We start from the raw sequence: 21,387 nt of genomic DNA, 5'->3' as shown, positions 1-21,387 counted from the left end.
AAATACAATAAAGTGCTCAATAAACATTTCAAATAATTTTTTGCCATGGTCATTAACTATCCACCAATATTATATTCTATAAATATGATTCCTCTTGATTGCCACATAGCAGATGAATTACCTTGAATTATCTGTAACCTGATTGGCCAATCTCCTCTTATACTGCACATTATCTTTCTTTACTATGTTTGTCACCTTTCTAGCCTGCATTTTATATTTCTCATACATCTGGTCACTACCAAATTCCCTTGTACCATCTCTGTAACATCTTCTCCCATACTGCTTGTGTGATTTCACTGTTCATTCATCTCACTGCTATTTTATTTATTAGCATTATTTCCATCATATCCAAAGAAGCAATTGGCCATTTCCTCTGGAATCAAACTGACTAGACAACCTATACAGTAAGCTGCACAAAATATAGTAACCCTCATATTCTGTTCTTATATCATTCTGCATCAACTAGGTCTCTTTAATGTGAATCATTTTTGGCCAAGCAGAACTAACTAATACCCAAAATTCCTCATTCTTATTCCTGATGTTTATGGCATTAGTATACATTAATTAGCATATACAACTAAACGTTATCATGTAATGACTGTCTCATTCAATTATAGGAGACCTGAGAAACTACATTTAACATTTTTGAACTTATCCATTCATTCTCTCAATGAGCAACATTTTCATCAGTGACCTAACTTGAAATCAGTTCAAGTGCAATTTATCAGTCATATATAATTCCATTTATTCATCACATTCCCTCCATTTTTTTTTATATTGACCCACATGAAAGGTCACAAGACCTATAACACTACAGTGCTGTGTGTGTGTGTGGGCAAGTGATAAGGAGAAATGTAGCCTGTTGATATGTTTCTTAAATAGTGGGAGGTTGTACTCAGTGGCAAAACAGCATAGAAGTGATTGTTCCAAAGAATAGAAGTGCATGGAATGAATGAATCTGATGAGAAGTTAGTTCAGTGTGCTTGAAACTGGACAGTGTATGGTGGCCAGTAGCTGCTCTAGTTTTTCTATGGTTAGAAAAAAAGTGGAGGAATGGTAGAAGCCCATGAAAGTACCTTTAGAACAGACACAGCACTGAAACAGAGCACCTATGATAAAGCAACTGAAGTCTGTAAGGGAAGGGTCATCTATTAAGCAGACTGCCCTCTTCTGAATATCAAGAATTCTTAGAGAGGACTTGGGTGCTCCACCCCACATATATTGGAAACAATACTCCAAAATTGGCCAAATCTGAACAAAGCATTAGTAGTAGTTGAGAAGAAGAGAAGTGATGGTTAGAATGGTAAAGAACACCAAGCTTTTTAGATGCGAAGGAAGTTATGTAAGTAATATGTTTGTAACAGGATAAACTGGATGCTACAGTCAACCCAAAAAGAGAAAGCTGATCTTGAAAGGAAACAGATACATTATCAAAAATAAGAGGGGATAAGGTAGGATTTTTCTTGCAGGTAAAAAGGCAGGCTTGAGTTTTTTTAGCATTGAAATTTACTAAGTTGTCCACCCCATTTCAGGATGTTAATGAGGTCGGTGTTCAAGTCTCAGGTTATAGAGAATCTTGAGCCATCTAACATTAGCATACTGCAGGATTAGATCGAATGAGGAAGAGGAATGATGAGTACTGTCATTGGCAGATCTGTGAAGCCATCCACAATGACATACAAAGAATGACCAGTGATTAATAAGTGCAAGGTGTTGCATTTTGGAGTTCAGAAATATAAGTTGTGTACTATATTGATGGCACTGTACTGCAGGAAGCAGATGAGATTTGAGAGTGATGTTCCAGATGGACTGAAGTTTAGAGGACATATTGCAAGTGTTGCAAAGATAGCACACTATTGTGCTTCTTATCATAGCAGCACTATAGTGTGCTATCTTTGCACACTATGTAGGAATAAGGAAGTATGTTTCACTGTATAAAGCACTGTTCAGACCACACTTGGACTATTGTGCTCAGATTTGATCACCTGGTTTTCATTGCAATGTGGAAACATTGGAGAGGTTCCAGAGACAAGTGACCTAAGACAATATCAGGACTCTGGAATCTTATGAAGAAAGGTTAAAAGAATGTGGATTGCAGAGTTTGGTGGATAGGAGAAAAACAGATGATATGACAGAGACATTTAAGTTAGTGAGAGGATTTTATAAATTAATCCAGAGAGGATTATTAAAAATAGTAGAAGGTGAGAGGAGAAGAAACAGTGGAAGTTATGTAAAAGTGTGGTGGTGAAAGGTGTGAAAAAGTAGATTTTTTAACATGGAGGTGAGTGAATAGAAAGCATTATCGGAATATGTTGTTAATGCAGGGAATGTTTAGAATTTTTAGATTCAGTATGATAAATATGTTTTCAGTTGAATGAATCTCTTAACAATGCATCTGCTGACTTCATGCCAGGTGTAATAATAATAATGAAAGGGCAGTGTCGTAAACACTTTTAACCTGTAAATCAGAGTTGGATTAGAAATAAAACAGTTAATCAAAGGTCAGGATTCATTCCTCTAATTTTTCCCCGGACTTGAAAGTCCGGAGAAAAATTAGGGGAATGAATGGATAACATTAATGGCAAAATTATATTAAAAATAATGATATTAGAAAAAAAACTTAACATTATTATTATTATCATCATTCAAGAATGTGTGAGCAGAGTTAATCTAGTGATATGATCACTTAAAACTGAATGAGAGGTTGACAAAATGTTTAATGCCTGGCCTGGATGGTAGAAAAGATAGAAAAGTCAATTAAAGACTTACTGCTCCTGTCATCCAACTAGCATAATCACTAAGCACAAATGCTGCCAAGTTAGCAAGCTCCTCTATTTCACCACATCTTCCTGCTGGAATATCATTCTTCACCATTGTCATAAAAGAGCCAGTTGGATCAAGTCTGCTGAATGCACCCTTGTAAAATAATTCATTAATCATTATAAAAATCATTTATTAATCAGTATAAAACTTAGAACTAAACAACTGTTCAATCATGTTACATATGTTCAATCCAACACAAAATCAATTTAATCAATCATTACTAAGTTTGCATAATGACAATTTTAAAAGTTACAAATTCATATGTTACTCTAAATGGTCAATTTAAAAACACTTTGTATATAACAGCTAAAACTTTTCAAACTCACATTAAAAATAAAACAATTTTACAATAAGAGTAATTTTATAATCTGACATAACTGTATAATTAAGTTTATGCTCTGATAATCACCCACACCCTTTGAAGAATGGATTAAAGATTTAGATTTACAGGAGGACTTGAGTAGATTGCATGAATGGGCAGGTAAGTGGAACTATCAATTCAATGTTGCAAAGTGTAAGGTTTTGAGATTTGGTAAGCAATGATGGGATGCACACTTGGAGGGGAAACTTTAAAGGAAGTAGAGGAGATCCTGAGAAATCTAAGAGTGATGAACAATGACCTGAAATTTAGGGGGCTCATTCTCCAGAATTTGAAATTGATTTAAGATAACAGAAAAATTTTCCTTTATTTCATTCATTTTTAACTTAGACATATCATATCCTTTCTTTCTGGTTTTTAATTCTCACACAACTATTCTTACACAGCTTTAATTTCCGTTTAGCTCTCACGCATTGCTTTGCTTTAACAGCCAATATTAATTTGGCTTTGTGATCAATCTAGTAATATACAGGTTATTTTATAATTTCTTTATATTAAAATAAGCAGCTTCCTCCTATCATGAGAGTATTCATTTCACAAAATGCTCAATTGTTACTGTCACAAAGGAACATGGTATTTTTGAACTGTGCTAAGAAAACTGTTTCTTAAATTATAATGTCCCCCCCCTCCCATTCCAATACTACAAAAGTACTATTGGAGTGGGAGGGGGGGGCGGAACATTATAATTTAAGAAACACTGCCAAATTAATATTGACTTTGTGATCAGTCTTCTTCCATTCTATTCCAGAATGGAAGAATATAAACTTTTCTGGAAGGATAGGAAAGAGAAAAGAGGGGGGGAGGGGGTATAAGGAATTAGGAATGTAGAGAGCACTTATTGTGACATGCTTAGACAAACTTGGTCATGTAAAAGAAAGGTGATCCTGATGGTAGAAGTTCATTATAAGAATGTAGATTGGAAGGAAGAGACAGTGTATAGAAACAAGCTGAGTGAATTTCTTGAGTTTCTGTTGATAACCTTAAGCATCATGTAATGGAAACGATATGAGATGTTATGGTATTGGATTCATACTAGGAGTTATGCAAATAAATAGAACAGGAATGAAATGGATGAGCAGTAAAAACAGAAGAAATTTTTTGCAAAAAGAAGATATTATGGAGGAAGTGCAGTACATTATAGTTGGTAGTGATCGGATGTGTAGGGATTTAAAATTCATGCTAGAAAGTGATAAGCATGGTAAAGAAATAAAATGCATAGTATGAGAGGAGATTGGTCAATTAGGTCAGAGATAATTCATGGGAATTCTTCTCCTATGTGGAAAGCAAACAAGGAGAAGAATACTTGGAAAGGTGATATTAAAGAGATGGTTATAGCTGTAGAGTGACCAATGTAAAAGATGTAGGAGAATTATTTAGAAGAATCATTATTTAATAAGCATTGTATCAACATATATCATGCTAGTGTAAATGATTTCATGCAACATCTAGAAAAGAGATAAATAATGGGGGGAGGGGGTTTACAGGTGGATTGAATGTTGATTAGGCTAGATATTAATAATGCTGTGGGAATGGATGCCAGCACATATTTTTAAAGACTTGTGTAAAAGACTTCGTTATGTCCTTAACCTGGTTATTTAATGAAATTCTTGCAGTGGGAAAGGTTTGTTTCTAAAGAGTGGAAAGAAGACAAAATAGTACTAGACCACAAGCATGGTTCTAATCAAAAGTTTCCAATTATAGATCAGTCTGTACATCTGCAGGAGTGGTCAAGATATCAGAGAAATTGGTTAGGAATAGAATACCAGATTGGTTGATGGACATAGTATTCTCTATGATAATCAGAACGGGTTTATGAATGGTAGATCTTGTTTTAGAAATCTACTTGCATTTTTATTATTATTTTTTTTCTATTATTATTACATAACACCTCCAGGGAATCCAAAGACTCATAGAGGGAGGGCATCTACTCCAAGTTTCTGTCTCCACCATGCCATCAACTCAACTACCTTCATATCTATACCAATGCCATCTACCACCACCACTAGTATTTTCACAGACAATAACAAACATCCATGCCCGCGACAGGATTCGAACCTGCAGCCTTTTGCTAGAGAGCAGATATGCTAACCAGGCGGGCAAAAATTTCCTCTAGTTGGCAGCTAGATTTGAACCACCAAGTCCTTTCTTTGTGCAGTCAAGTGCTGTAAAGTGCAAACGCCACTTCTACTAAGCTACACAGGCTCATCGTTTTATGATAAGGTGACAAAATATGTTGAATAAGAGAGATTCATATACAGTGATATTCTTTGTATGCTGCAAAGGCATTTGATGGATTACCACATAAGCTCTGGAGGATGGATAACAGACTGGTTAGATGGATTGGAGATTGGCTCTCTGCACAATATTAGCAAAGTTGTGTATGTGTCTCAGAAAAGGAAGGTGACCAGTGGTGTATCTCAGGATTCTGTTCTTGGGCCCTGCTATTCAGCTTATTTGTTTAATGATATTTAATGTGAACTAACTGGTTATCTCCAATTGTTTGATGATGATCCAAAATTGGGGTGAATTAGGAGTGTTTGCTTTCTTTCAGGAAGATTTGAATAGACTCTTAGTTTGGACAAATCGGTCTGGAATTGTAGTTTTAATATTAATAAATGCAAAGTGCTATACTTTGAAGTGCAAAGATATAATGTTATGTACTGTATTGGTGCTATCATTATTATTTAACCTTTATAGTGAACAGATGCTTAGAGACACTTGAGGATGTAGAAGAAGGAATAAAAATAAATGGAAGAATCCTCAATAACTTAAGGTATGCAGATGATGTAGTGGTGATGGCAGAAAGTGAAAATGGATTACAACAAATTGTTGAAAGAATTGAAAATTCCAGCAAAGAGTAAGGACTAAGGACTAACACAAAGAAGATAATGATAATGGGCAGAAAAATAGGAGATAATGCAAAGATAAGATGTGGAGGAAAGATTTTAGAAGAGGTGGAAAGATTTCAATATTTAGGTAGTTGGATCTCAGAGAAAGGAACTTCAGAGTTGGACATCAGAAATAGAATAGGTAAAGCTAAATTGGCATTTATGGAAATGAAGAAAATTTTAATAAAGAATATTAAAATAGGTGTGAGAATTGGAATAGCTAAAGCAACAGTCTGGAGTATTGCAAGTTGTGGAAGTGAATCATGGACATGGTTCTAATCAAAAGTTTCCAATTATAGATCAGTCTGTACATCTGCAGGAGTGGTCAAGATATCAGAGAAATTGGTTAGGAATAGAATACCAGATTGGTTGATGGACATAGTATTCTCTATGATAATCAGAATAGGTTTATGAATGGTGGATCTTGTTTTAGAAATCTACTTGCATTTTTTTTATTATTATTACATAACACCTCCAAGGAGTCCAAAGACTCATCGAGGGAGGGCATCTACTTCAAGTTTCTGTCTCCACCAACTCAACTACCTTCATATCTACACCAATGCCATCTACCCCCATGGATATTGACACTCATGGATCTCAGGTAAAGATCCATAAGTGTCAATATCCTGGATGGAGGTTGACTTGATAGGACATCCTGTTAATGCACTCAGATTCTCTAGACATACAAGATGGCCACATGATTTTCTTGGATGGAAGAGTAGCTTCATATTTACTTATGATCTTGTGACATCTATTTATGGCAAACCACTGGATAGAAAAGTAGATTGTGCTCTATTTCACATTGTACAAATAAGTAGAACAAACAGAGTCTCTTTTCATAATGCTGGATGACAAACAGTATGTGTTTGTATAAGTAAAGAGGATAGACATCCCTTTAGCCGTTTGGCTTTTCATCTTAGTATGTGTTTGTGTTTTCTTCTTCCTGATGAATGCTATGGAGGTGTTATTCTAAATTCACCACAAAATTCTCCATGACCATCTTTTCTTTTCTACCTGCTTATACAGTTTATTTTGACATTTGAAATAAAGAGCTAAAAAAAAAAAAAAATTATATCAGGTTTGATAATCTCATTTTCATAAATTTAGAGATTCTTAAAGAGTGATCGTAAATAGTGAAATGGTAAATTGACTTCTATAACTTTTCCTAAAAGATCACTTCCCCCCCCCCCCCAATGCTTATCATTTGTTGATACAAAGTTTGTAGAATAGTTAGAACATGCAGTATCTGCTAGTTTCACTATTTCTGCACTTCATCTGCAAGAAGAAATGCAGAAACTTTGTTTCTGAAATTCAAGGTTATGTGAAGGTTATTTAAATGAAGACTACCCAGACCCACTACCCAGGGTAGTGCCCCTTCCCTTAATGCATAACATTATACATATCCGCAAGGAGATGTGTTTTGCATTATGGGAGATACTGAGATAGGAGTGATGTTAGCTTGCTCCACCTTTGCAACGAGTTTCCCAGTGTTGTACTACCTTACCCCAGTCCTGAAGACTCTTTCAGGCACAAACCTTGTTTGCTCACACTTGGATAAAGGATTAAACTAAATTTATTATAGTCTAACCAAGTGAAAAATAAACTATAACAACTTCTATGTAATAAAGATGTTTTCTTCATCTGATCCTATGTGAGGGGTATCCAGAGCGTAGTCTGCAATCCTTTGCCATACAGATGATCACAGATGTAATTTTTGTGTTGTTCAAGGTACATCTTAACTGATTTACCAGTCTGTCCAAAGTAGAACAAGCTGTTGGCACAAAGAATGTTATACATTCCAGGATGTTCAAGAGGATGTAGGTGATCTTTAGGAAAGCGTATGAAGGTAACTAGCTGAATGAAAGGTTTGAAAGTGGCATGGCATATTTACAGAGGACTTTGGCTAGTTTTTCTGATGTACCATTAACATATAGGATGTGAATGGTTTTCCTGTGATCTTGTGTGTTGGATGGATCGGGGACGCATGCAATATTTTATCTATTTTGTATAGGCTATAGCCATTGGCTAAAAAGGTGTTGTGAAGGTCTCCGAACTCAGTTTCAAGGGCTGTGTCATTTGAACAAATAGCCTTGGCTCGGTGAGTGTTTTTTGAGAATGCCATACTGTTGGGAAGGATGGTGTAGTGTAAGTGTTTATGTAAATACCTTCCTGTATGAGAATTTTCTGTAAATGGGGAAATGATAATAAGCCATTAGTGTATCATGTCTGATTTTCATAGAAAAAGAAACCATTGCCGATTTCTTTTTCTATGATGAAGTTTATTTTAGGGTGTTGGCTGTTAAGATGTGCCAAAAATGTATGTAATGTATCTGGACCATGGAGCCAAACAGAAAATGCATTATCAACATAGTGCAGCCAAACTATTGGTAAGTGTGGCTATGTTGAGTGCTTGGTTTTCAAAATGTTCCATATAGAAGTTAGCTAGAGGAAGAAGAAAGAGAACCCATAGCAGTCCCACCCAACTGTTTGTATATTTTTCCTTTCCATAGGAAATAACCTGCATATAAGGTGAATCTGAATAATTCAATTATGTCAGGAAAAAAACGTAGCTTAGTAAGGTTAAGAGTCTCTGTCAAAGGTCACAAATAAAAACCTGAAAGGTTGTACATGCTCTAGATCATAGGTGGCCAACAGCAGGCCCACAACGTGAATTTTTTGTCCCACGGCAGGATAAAAACTATGTTAAATTATATGTATTATCAATTTAGCTCTTAGTATCGACTGCAGATTTTTGATTGATATACTAGTTATATTCATTATTTCTGATGATGGAAACAATTTATATTCTCAACACGGAATCAAAATTGCTTTAAAAAGATTACTCAATTTATAAAATCTACTGCTTCTCTGTGTGAGTTGTAGTAGTGGTGTGGGAGTGGTAGATTTCTATGCGCTCCAGAGTAACGCATCATTGAAACTCACTTGCTCTGCTCTGTTTACAGTGATCAAATATATATACAAATATAGTAATTCAACATATAAATATATAAATTTGGAGAAAAGAGCAAAGCTAATAATAATGGCAAATATCTGTTGGATTTCTGCTCAGGACATGGACTGGTTATTACTAACACCATGTTCCAACATAAAAATGTGCACAAATTCACATGGAGAGAAGAGGCTAGGAATAAGAAAAGTCTCATTGACTATGGTATTGTTGATGTTTTCTCCCTGGTGCAGGACACCAGAGTGTACAGAGGATTTGAAATTGGAAGTGATCACTATTTAGTCTTGAGCAGAATAAAATTGAATTTCATATTGAAAAGAATAACATGTAAGAAAGTTTTAAAGTGAATAAAAGTTGAGCAGCTCTCAGATGTAAACTGTAGACTAAAATACAGAAATATTATTGAAAAGAAAATGAGAGAGTTTGAGAACAGGAATCAAACCTTGGAGATTCAGTGGCAAACTCTGAAGGAAACATTGATTGATTCTGCCAGAGAGGCATGTGGTGAGGTTGTGTGCAAAGATAAAAAAATCAGAACTCCCTGGTGGACACAGGAAGTTAAAGAGGCAGTGAAGGAAAAGAAGAAAGCATATCAAAAGTTCCTGGCAAATAAGTCAGCTTTTACTCTTACAGAATACAGAGACAAATGTAAGAAAGCTAAACAGTGTGTAAAACTAGCTAAACAAAAGTCATGGGAGGACTTTGGCAAGAATATAGAAAATAAATATCAAGAAGGTGGCAAAATATTCTGGAGGTTGTTGAAGAAGCTTAGGAATGGAGGAAAGAGTGCTGTAAAAGGAATTAGAGATGATAAAGGGGAAATGAAAACAGGAGAAAAAGATATCCTTGAAGTATGGAGTAATTACTTTGAAAAACTGCTAAATGAAACAAGCAGTGATGACAGCACAGTGATAAAAAACACTGACCAGGCATGCAGTCAGGAATACATATCTATACTTGAAGTAGAAAAAGCCATCAAAGGCTTGAAATGTGGAAAGGCAGCAGGAGTAGATGATATTCGACCAGAAATGCTGAAGTATGGTGGTATAAGAGTCTTACAGTGGTTGCACTGCATAGTTCAGAAAGCCTGGACAGAGGGACGAATTCCCGATGATTGGAGTAGAGCTCTCATAGTACCCATATATAAAAAGGGAAATAAAACTGAATGTGAGAATTACAGAGGTATTTCCCTACTGAGTGTTCCTGGCAAGATCTATGCAAGTATACTTGAGAAACGGTTGAGAAGAATTGTGGAAGAAAAGCTTGGTGAAGAACAAGCTGGATTCAGGCCAAATAGAGGCTGTCAGGATCAGATCTTCACTTTACGACAAATAGTCGAGAAAGCATGGGAATATAACAAAGATCTGTATTTAAGTTTTGTCGATTTGGAAAAGGCATATGACAAGGTGCCAAGAGAGAATCTATTCAATACGCTGCAGTTATATGGTGTCAATGGGGCATTATATCAAGCAATACTTAGTCTTTATTTGAGTTGTGAGTCAGCAGTTAGAATTGAAGGAAGTACAGGAAGATGGTTTAATGTTAAATCTGGTGTGAGACAAGGATGTACATTATCCCCTCTGTTATTCATTATCTATATGGATCACATTATGAAGGAATGTGGTATTAAACCTGATATCAAAATTGGAGATGTTAATGTCAGCTCTTTGCTTTATGCGGATGATGTTATACTTCTAAACAAATCCGCTACAAGTCTGCAAGATTCTCTGACTAAATTGAATAGCTGTTGTAATAGATATGGTATGAAGGTCAGCAATAAAAAGACAAAGACAATGAAAATAGGCAGAATCATTGAAAATGTCAACTGTGTTGTGAATGGAGAACCTGTGGAACAAGTAAAACATTTCAGCTACTTAGGCACAATTTTTACTGAAGATGGTAAACTAAATATAGAAATAGACAACAGAATCAGCAAAGCTGGTATCGTGGGAAGTCAATTGAATAAATTCATATGGAATAAGAAAGAAATTAGTCGGAACACTAAATTAGCTGTATACAAGACTGTGTTCAAACCAATTTTAACTTATGGATCTGAGAGCTGGGTCAGAAGTAAAACACTTGACCAAAGACTAGAGACCGCAGATATGAGAGTCCTGAGAAAGATTAGAGGCGTGAACAGATGGCATCAATGGCAATATCATATTAAAAATGAGGATATTAGGAAAGAACTTGACATTGTCAGCATCCAGGAATGCGTTAGCAGAGCTAATCTCAGATGGTATGGTCACTTAAATAGAATGGGAGAGGAAAGATTAGCAAAACAAGTGTTCTCTGCCAGGTTGGCAGGAAAACGACCCAGAGGAAGACCAAGATATAGGTGGATTGATACGGTACAAAGTGCCTTAGACGATAGAAATATAAGATCTGATAATGTTGGAGTCTTGACAAGTAACAGACTGATTTGGAGGAAAATTGTAGATAGGAAGTTAGTAATGATGTAATTTTTTCATGTAGTACTGTCATATCCTGTACACCCCTTGAGGGTACATGGCAGGAATTTGATGATGATGATGATATATAAATATTGCCTTCAAAAAATACAGAGTTTATTTTTATTTAAGTTCTGTCTAAAAGTGTGCAGCCCGTGACGCTACCAATCATCATATATTGGCCCTCGTGTAGAATGATATTGGCCACGCCTGCTCTAGATCATACTAATCTTTGGCCTGAGAGCAATGAATTTGGTACAAGTAGTAATTTGTTTTGAATTGTACATTTCCAGAATAAGAACCTGCTTCTTACTCCCTCGCTCACACCTTCCTTATACAGTTTCCAGGGGTGGCCTCTTATTCTGTTCCATTCTCATTCTATGAAAAATTTCTTCCATATTAACTTCGTAACAATCCCTTGCAACTCAAATGTCTCAATCATATTCCCTATCCTGCTCCTCCTATTCATGAGGTTTTGCAAATTGCATTCTCTCAGTCTGTTTTTATACTCCACATTTCAAAGACCAGGTGTGAGGTAGAAACAGCCATCAAAAACCTGAAATGTGGAAAGACAGCTGGAATAGATAACATTCAACCAGAAATGCTAAACTACATCCATATTTCTACCACTAGCAATTAGCAACGTCCCAACATGAATACAGTAACAAATTTACCATTTGTATTCGAGTTTATAAATTATATTTAACAGTTGTGAAGTTATCAAAAACATCTAATATGTGTAATTAATTGTTAATAGGCTTTTGTTGTGTAAATCTTTCATGTACTACTACCTCAATGATGTAAGTCTTACAATGTACAAAACTTGTTGGGTTTTAATTGCTTATTTTTTTATTAAACTCCTTATTTATATTATAATGTGGTCTCAATACTGAAAACTTCCCACAGAACTGCTAAGCCAGTAATTTACACGTTTCTGTGTTCTAGAGAGTCAAATTAATAAATTTATATAAAAGAAAAGAGCAATTAATCAAAGCACTTCAGCACACATATACAAGACAGTAATTGAAACTAATTTTAACTTATGGATCTGGATCTTGGTTAGAAATAAAACACCTGATCAAAGAAGACTGGAGACCAAGATATGCAAGTTCTCAGAAAAGTTAGGGGAGTAAACCAATGGCATTAATGGCAGAATCATTAAAAATGAGGACACTAGGAAAGAATGTGGCATTGTCAGCATTTAGGAATGTGTCAGCAGAGGTAATCTAAGATAGTATTGTCACTTAAACAGAATGCGAGAGGAAAGGATAGCTAAATACGTGTTTGTTGCCATGATGGCAGTAAAAAAGACTCAGAAGAAGAAAAAACTTTAAGAAGGAAGCTTGGAATACACCAAATACCATCTTACAATGTTGGAGTCCTAACAAATGACAGAGTATATTTTCTGGAAAATTGTTGATAGAAAGTTAATAACAATGTACACTTTTCATATAGTACTATCATAATATCTTATGTACTCTCAGGAGGTATATATCAGGTATTTGATAATAATGATATTTTTCACTATTACATATAACAAATTGGCCAAAGCCAACTTGCCTTTCCACAGAACTACGTCTCATTAACTGAAATACGTTCTCATCTGCATCTGCATTTTTCATTGAATTTCTGTCAAAAGCTGTCAAAAGGCATCCAACGCTTAGACAGTACATTTTTTTCTCATATTATTTATTATTATTATTATTCATTACACCTCCAAAGAGTCCGAAGACTCATCGCGGGAGGACACCTACTGTACAACTCTCCGTCTCCACTACTACATAGAACCTCTACTATCAATCACCTACATCAACTGCCCATAACCACCATCAGAGCTAGTATTTTTTGTCTGTAAATTGTGTGTTCTGAAGGGCCGATTTGTCTGTATGCGTGATGAAAAGCCCGAGTTTCCGGGAGAAAAAACTCTGCTACCTCCGTATGAGATCGGCTAACTCGCCTTCAATTGAAAAAAGTCCATATAAAGATTCCTCCCGTCATGATGAGAATCGAACCTAGGCCTTTTCTAATCGAAGGGCACAACGTATTGTTGTTCTTTCAATTGCGCTATGGAGGCGCTATAACAGTATTCACAGTCGCCCATTTCACAAACTGTATCGCAATTGATATTATTATTATTACTATTATTATTACGTAACACCTCCAAGAAGTTTAAAGACTCATTGAGAGAGGGTATACCTGCTCTACAACTCTCCACCAACTACAATGCCATCTACTGCCTACCACCACCACTAGTATTTCCACAGACAATCACAAACATCCATGCCCACAGCAGGATTCGAACCTGCAGCCTTTTGGCTGGAGAGCGGATATGCTAACCACTCGGCCAGCTCTGCTGTTTATTTACTGGCTATTTACTCTGTTAAACCACAAAAAGTTCACATAACTGACTCTAAACAGGTACTCTAAATGTACCTGTCTCTACTCATTATAGTGGCACTAAAAACGTGTCTGGTTCATTTTTGCCCAAAATAAAGTGCAGGAAATGTAAATATATCACTTTTTTAGTTATGGCTTTCTACCAAATGCTATTTACAATTATGGTTTAGCAATATTATTATAACACGTCATCTTTGCCTTATCATTTATATAAGAAATAATGTGCTCTATAATGTCACTGATAGTAAACTTTTCCAGGCAATCTAAAGGACCTATAATTTCTTACAAATTCAAAATTGTCGTTGCAATCTGAATAATCATAGGAAACTTAATAACTTTTACCCGGTACATATCCATTGTCATTCACTATCACTCATACCTCCATTGCTTAACATTTTTTATAAGATTTTACTGAAATAAAAGGATATTTTTTCAGAGTTCATAAATAATTGGAAAACTAAAACACAATAAGGAACTTTTTTTTAGTTGTGCTTACTTTTGTTTGAATAGGTCCAGGTGCAATGCAATTGAATCTCATGTTATATCTTCCCCACTCTGTTGCCAATGATCTATCAAATAAAAAATATTTAAATAAGCAACTTTCAAATTTGGCAATTTTCATTAGGGGTTAAAAGTTATTTGTTAAAAATTGATGAAAAAAAGTGGGTTTTTATATTATAACTAATTTGATAAACATCTAGTTTGTCTAAATGAACATTATCCTATCTACTGATAAACAAAATATACACAACCCTGACTTAACCTTGAATGTAAGAGTCATGTTTTGCAAACCTTTATGTAACATGAATTTTATATAAGCCAGATTTAACCTGCCTCAACAAATTATTAGCACCCTACTGCAGGGTTTCTTAGCCAGAGTTCTGCAGAACTCTAGTGTTCATTAGATAACATTAAGGGGGATTGTTCAGTGAGAGATCATGACTAAAAAAAAAAAAAAAGAAAAATGAAAAATAAACATCGTATAAACTGCCTCGTCTACTCCCTGTAGGGAAATAAAAGGCATTAGCAGATTTTATATAATATATTATTATTATTGTTATATCCTCCATGGATTCAGCAGATTCATTGTAGACGGTTCATTCAACTGACAACATATTTATCTACTGAATCTTAAAATCTTTAACACTCCCTGCATTAACAACATATTCCGATAATGCTTTCCATTCACTTGCAGTTCTCCATGTTAAAAAATCTACTTTTTCACACCTCTCTTCACCATACTTTTACATAACTTTCACTGCTTCTTCTCCTCTCACCTTCTACTATTTTTAATAATCCTCTCTGGATTATTTCATAAAAATCCTCTCACTAACTTAAATGTCTCTATTATATCACCTATTTTTCTCCTATCCACCAAACTCTGTGGTGGATAGGAGAAAAACATTCGCTTAACCTCTATTCACAACCAAGATTCCAGTCCTGATATTGTCTTAGTCACTTGTCTCTGGAATCTCTCCAATATTTCTACATTGCCATGAAAACCAGGTGACCAAATTTGAGCACAACAGTTCAAGTGTGGTCTGACCAGTGTTTTATTATACAATGAAACAACTACCTCCTTATCCCGACATATAGTGTACTTCTTATCATAGCAGCACTACAGTGTGCAATCTTTGCAACACTTGCAATATGTCCTCTAAACTTCAGTCTACTGTGGACCATCACTCCCAAATCTCGAATGTCATCTACTTCCTGCAGTACATATCATCAATATAGTGCACAGCCTTATATTTCTGCACTCCAAAATGCAACACCTTGCACTTATTAATATTAAAACAACAAATTACTCTGTCCAAGTCAAAAGTCTATTCAAATCTTTCTGAAAGAAAATTAACGTCAGTAGTGCAACTTATAATTCTTCCAAATTTTGCATCAGTGAACAACTGAAAATCCCAGTTATCTCAGGTGATATATCATTTACAAAGAAGTTAAACAATAGAGTTCCAACAGAACACTGGAGCATGCCACTGATTACCCTCCTTTTTTGAGACTGAATCATCATACACAACTTGCTAGTATCTTTCAGAGAGCCAATCACCAATCCCTCTAACCATATATTGTTTAATATATAAATAAACAAACATAAAGATATAATCATTTTTATTCAGGGATTCCCTGAGCTCTAAAAATTATTTCAAGGGTTCCTCCAGGGTAAAAAAGATTGATAAAGGCTGTCCTACTGTTTGTATGTATGTTTGAATGCACATATATGGTAGATGATCAAGAGACAAGGAATAGTAGCTTTTTCCTTCTCTTCATAAATATCTCGATAATAGGCTTAAGTGTCATCTATTCCTGTCCATCATCAGCTTTCTATTTTAAACATTTCTGAGTGAATTTACATAAGTAGGGTTCTGTATTAACAACATCATCGAAACTTAAATATAAAGAGCCAATAGGCTTCATTTTGGTGATATAAACATTATTTAAATTAAGAAGATATTAAGATTTGACAACTCGTATAGCAGAATATATAAGTTCTTTTTGCTATACCCATTGGTATTAATTTGGTCTAGCTACTCACTGATGAAGCCTCAATAAAGGCTGAAACCGGTCTGGGTAGTGACCTCCCACCATAATGTAATAACAGCATACATTTCCTAGGAAATGTGTTTTACATCATTGGAAAATACCAAGAATAGCGATCAGAACTTTACCACCTTTTCTGCAAATTGCCTGAGTTTGTACTACGTACTTGGACTACATGCATTAGCTCATGCTAGTAGTCGCCGATACTTTTATAGTTTACCATACTATATTCGGCATGAAACTCTCTGATTCCAATCTTTGAGGTTTCTTATTTGGTTTTAAAACAATGTGGGATTTAATATCCCCTTAATTTAAATAACATCATAGAAACTTTCCAAAATATATACAAAGTTTAATTATACTGTATTATTAACCCATTTTGAAAAGGTTTATAAATGAAGCAGAACAAAGTGAGTGTGGATAAGAAAGAGAAAAATTACTGAGGACAAAAGAGGTAGTTATGAAAGGAGATAGAGAAGGCGAAAACAAAGATGAGAGTTAGTGATTATAGTAAGATAGAGTGAAAGAGTATATGCAAATGTGGAAATGAATTATCAAAATGAGCAGGGAAATAAGAGTGATCAAAGTTAAGTGAAAAGTGTGGCATGGTGTATATAACAAAGTAAAGATAAAAAAGGTGGTGCAGGCAAGATGACATCAAGCAAAGTATGATTAATAATAACTGTAATAGTATGGAAGTATAGAGATGGAAGAGAAGGCTGACGAGATCACAGACTTTTGAGGCTGAGCAATGATACATGTATGATTTTTAATTATTCAAATGATCTATTATGTTTGCATACTGAAATAATTGTGATGAGTATGTGGCACTGACTGATTACTGGCATATGCTAAACTAAGTTTAACTTCTGGAAGGATGTCAGGAGGGAGAAGTGTACTGTTTATGACAGCAGAGGAGTAACCTACATACATGTCAGTAAGGATATGTGCCTTGCATTATGGGATACTAAGACAATTGATGTGAAGTCATTAGCTCTATGTACAAGTAGCCCACTTGTGAAGTTACTTCACATGCACACTTTGTTTGCTTACACTTGAATAAAGGATGAAACTAAGAATATAATTTCTTGGCATCTTTAACTTATAATCTGTCCTAATTGTAACATCCATATTGTTAGATACTTCCTGGGACAGTACAGCATGATCACTGTCAGCAACTGGTAGGAAAACATTACACATTCTTAACTGAGATCCCTTCTGACACTATGATCAAATCTAACACTCTTTGATCTTGAGTTCCTTCTCTCACATGTTGCTTGAGAAAGTTATCTCACAACAGCTCAATAAATACTCCTTCATTCTTATCATGAGCTTTCTCTTCTACCCAATCAATGTTTGGATAATTTGTTGCCAATAATAATTACTCACTTAGTACTCATCAGGATAATTTGGCAATGCATTTTAGCATCCCAAGCAGCTGAACCACTGGATCTGTACCAACACCCCACCATATATTTTATCCTGTTAACCTCAACTTCACACCAGATAACATGAAACTCACTACTACATGTGACATTTTACTGCCTTCAGGAAATCCTCAGTGAATACACATAATCTGATATCACTAGTAGTATCCCCCTTCCTTTTCCATCTCTTCTGTCATTCCTAAAAATACTATACTCTTTACACTTGATTCCAGTTACTAAGTCAGACTCTGATAGTCAGATTTTGCTAATGCCAATAATCTTGGGCCAAAACATATTCTTCAGACAACAAACTCCACCTCTTTGTTTCTGATGCTTCTTACATTGTGTATAGATATAATAAAGTTACCTCTGGACTTTTTCATATACTTACATCCACAGTCTGCTTGGCCCAGATGGGCAGCTTTTGCTTTTATCTAACCAGATACACTCAAATGGTACAAACCCAAAGTGTAAATTTCCACCCTTCACCAGATTCATAACTATGCTCGATAACTCTGTAAGAAGCTAAATGGAGCGAAACAGCACTGAGAAAAAATTTTAAATATCATTTACTTCTTCCAATATTTTGACTCAGTAACTGTAATGAAATATTGAAAGAATTAAATAATATTTAATTCTTGTTTAATTAAATAATATTCTCAGTGCTGTTTTCACTCCATTAAACCTCTAAAATGAGTTTCTCCCTGTTTAAGCTTTAATCCATGGATCATGCTCAATGACATTCATCTTATTGTCATGTCTGCATACCATAGTTGAACTTACATTCTCAACTTTTCCTCCCATGATGAACTAGTTTCCCCGACTATCTACATTAGGTCTCAACCAAATTAATTATTATTATTATTACCATGTGCAGCAGCATTGCTATAGCTTTTGCCGCCCAGGGTGGTCAGTGAGTTTGCTGCTCCCCTCAATACAAACCAAAAATACTACAAAAAGTCAAAACGACGTATAGGGTAAGGTTCAAAGTGCCGCCCGGGGCAGACTACCTCCTCTGCCTCACCCCCCCCCACCAGCTACGTGACACCTCCAAGGAGTCCAAAGACTCATCGAGGGAGGGCACCTACTCTACATCTCTCCATCTCAACCACTCAATCCACCAGCTACAGTGAACTGCAACTACCATCATCATGTACACCAATGCCATATACTGACCACCAGTACCCCCACAGACAATCACAAACATCCATGCCCATGGCAGGACTTGAACCCACAACCCCTTGGCTGGAGAGTGGACACACTAACCACTTGACAACCAGGGCCAGTGTTTTTATTCAGTTTTTTATCATTGTCCATCCTGCTGTGCAACATACCAATTGTTTAACAAGTCACTAAAGCTCATGCTTTGACCTGTGAAAAATGCTCTATTTCTTTTCTCCTCCTTTTTTTTTTGCTTCTATTAACAACTGTTAATATATATATATATATATATATATATATATATATATATATATCAACAACTGTTTATATGTGTGTGTGTATATATATATCTTAATAATAATATTAAAAACAAGGATATTAGGAAAGAACTTGACATTGTCAGCAGTGCTAATCTCAGGTGGTATGGTCACTTAAACAGAATGGGAGAGGAAAGATTAGCAAAACAAGTGTTCTCTGTCAGGTTAGCAGGAAAAAAACCCAGAGGAAGACCAAGATATAGGTGGATTGATACAGTAAAAAGTGCCTTAGAAGACAGAAATATAAGATCTGGTAATATTGGGGTCTTGACAGGTAACAGATTGATTTGCAGGAAAATTGTAGATAGGAAGTTAGTAACGATGTTAATTTTTCTTGTAGTACTATCATATCCTGTACACCTCTTGAGAGTATATATCAGGAATTTGATGATAATGGATGAGTAACATCACTAAGCATGAGCTGTAGAAGAAAATTCTGAAGAGGAAAGGTTTATAAAAGGAGAAAGGTGACTGGCAAAATCATGAACAGTACAAGGCTCAGACAAGAAGATGACGAGCATGACAAGGAAGGTAAAATCAGATTAGGAGAAGAATCTAGCTGAGCAGGCCAAAGGAAATCCCAGAGTTCTTTTGCTATGTGATAAGAAGGAATGACTGTGGAAGAATAACCTTAATGAGTGATGATGGTCATGAGATGTCAGAAGCAAATAAAATAGTTGATTAATGAGTGACCATTTTGCAAGGGTATATCATAACAGTGAGGTTAATGCTCTGATATATTGAGACAGAGAATTATGTGGAAACAGAGGTGGATGAATTGAAGGTTTTTATGATATTGCAGAATATCAGTGTAAATACAGCTGTGGGATTAGATGGGATATCAGCTTGTGTTTTGCAGGAACGTGCAAGGGAACTGGACAATGCCTCTGACTAGGCTGTTTAATTTAAGTCTCAGCTCTCGTGAGTTCCAACAGAGTGAAAAGAGGACAAAATAATTCCCTTACACAAGGGAGGTTCTAAGACTGCAGCAGCAAATTATAGATCAATCAGTATTTCGGGTATGGTAGTAAAAGCACTGGAAAAATTAGTCAAATAGAGAATTCAGGAATGGGTGAATAGAAATATGATACTTTATGAGGGGCAACATGGCTTTGTGAAGGGTCAGTCATGCCTTAGTAATTTAATAAGTTTTTATAATGGAGTGACATCTGAGATGGATAAGGGAAATGCTAGACAATGATTCTGCTGTATTCTCAAAAAGCCAAGGACATCATGAACAATTTTATAAACAGCAGATTTACTCAAGTTCACCACTTGTGCTGTAATTTCACACAGTTTCACTCACCAGTCTTCAAGAACGATACTCCTGATGCACAAAATGTTGTCTTGTCCAACGAAGGACTGCCTGCCCAATGCTGATCTTCAATGTCACCACAGCTTACTTTAAATTCATTCCACCAAAAACATACCTGCTTACTTTGAAATCACCTTTTTGCCATATACAGCAACCAGTTCATAGTGAATGTCACTTGGTGAAGCCTCTTTTGCTTGCAAAAAAATGAATAACTTCACAAACACCTGTATTGGACCACACTCAACACAGTAGCCATCATCTTGCAACTAGAATTAGTATTGAGGTGACAGTAGCTCCACACTGCAGTGGTGATCTTTTTGAACATTCTTAATTGATCTATCTGTCAATCTGGTTTTATCTCATGCCCTTTTACCATTATTTAGAAAAAAAAAGTGTTACCTTACTGTTTGGAAACCCCTTGTATATGTGTGGATGATTAGTTCATAATAATTCAGATCTGAACTTATCATCCACTGTATATATGAATTACTGTATTATAACTTACTTCATTAATGCTTCAACACCAGCCTTTGCAGATGCACTTGGAACCACAAATGGTGAACCACATTTAGTATACACTGTAGTAATAGCAAGAAAGCTTCCTCCTGGATTTAAAGAAAACTTATATGGCAGTACCAGAAATAATGATTACAGTTATTGATATGTTAGTCAACAAATTAATTTTTTTTTCTAAAGAGAATTAGCACATATT

General features: G+C 35.4%; 1 protein-coding gene across 1 annotated transcript in view; it reads right to left on the bottom strand.

The window, feature by feature from the left end:
- Positions 1–21,387, bottom strand: part of LOC150092357 (2,4-dienoyl-CoA reductase [(3E)-enoyl-CoA-producing], mitochondrial-like) — a 102,346-nt gene that overhangs the window by 4,344 nt on the left and 76,615 nt on the right. The window contains exons 5-7 of the mRNA XM_090414880.1: positions 21,181–21,280; positions 14,402–14,474; positions 2,770–2,916 (exon numbers count right to left, since the gene is read on the bottom strand). Coding sequence (XP_090271006.1) covers positions 2,770–2,916; positions 14,402–14,474; positions 21,181–21,280 — 320 coding nt within the window. The remainder of the gene's footprint in view (positions 1–2,769; positions 2,917–14,401; positions 14,475–21,180; positions 21,281–21,387) is intronic.

The sequence above is a fragment of the Typopeltis vanoorti genome, chromosome 26 (genome assembly GCF_054136105.1).
Source record: "Typopeltis vanoorti isolate ZY-2024b chromosome 26, IOZ_Tvanoo_1.0, whole genome shotgun sequence".
Lineage (NCBI taxonomy): Eukaryota > Metazoa > Arthropoda > Arachnida > Uropygi > Thelyphonidae > Typopeltis > Typopeltis vanoorti.
Note: the sequence above shows the minus strand (reverse complement) of the source record. Positions and strands in the feature narration are given on the sequence as shown.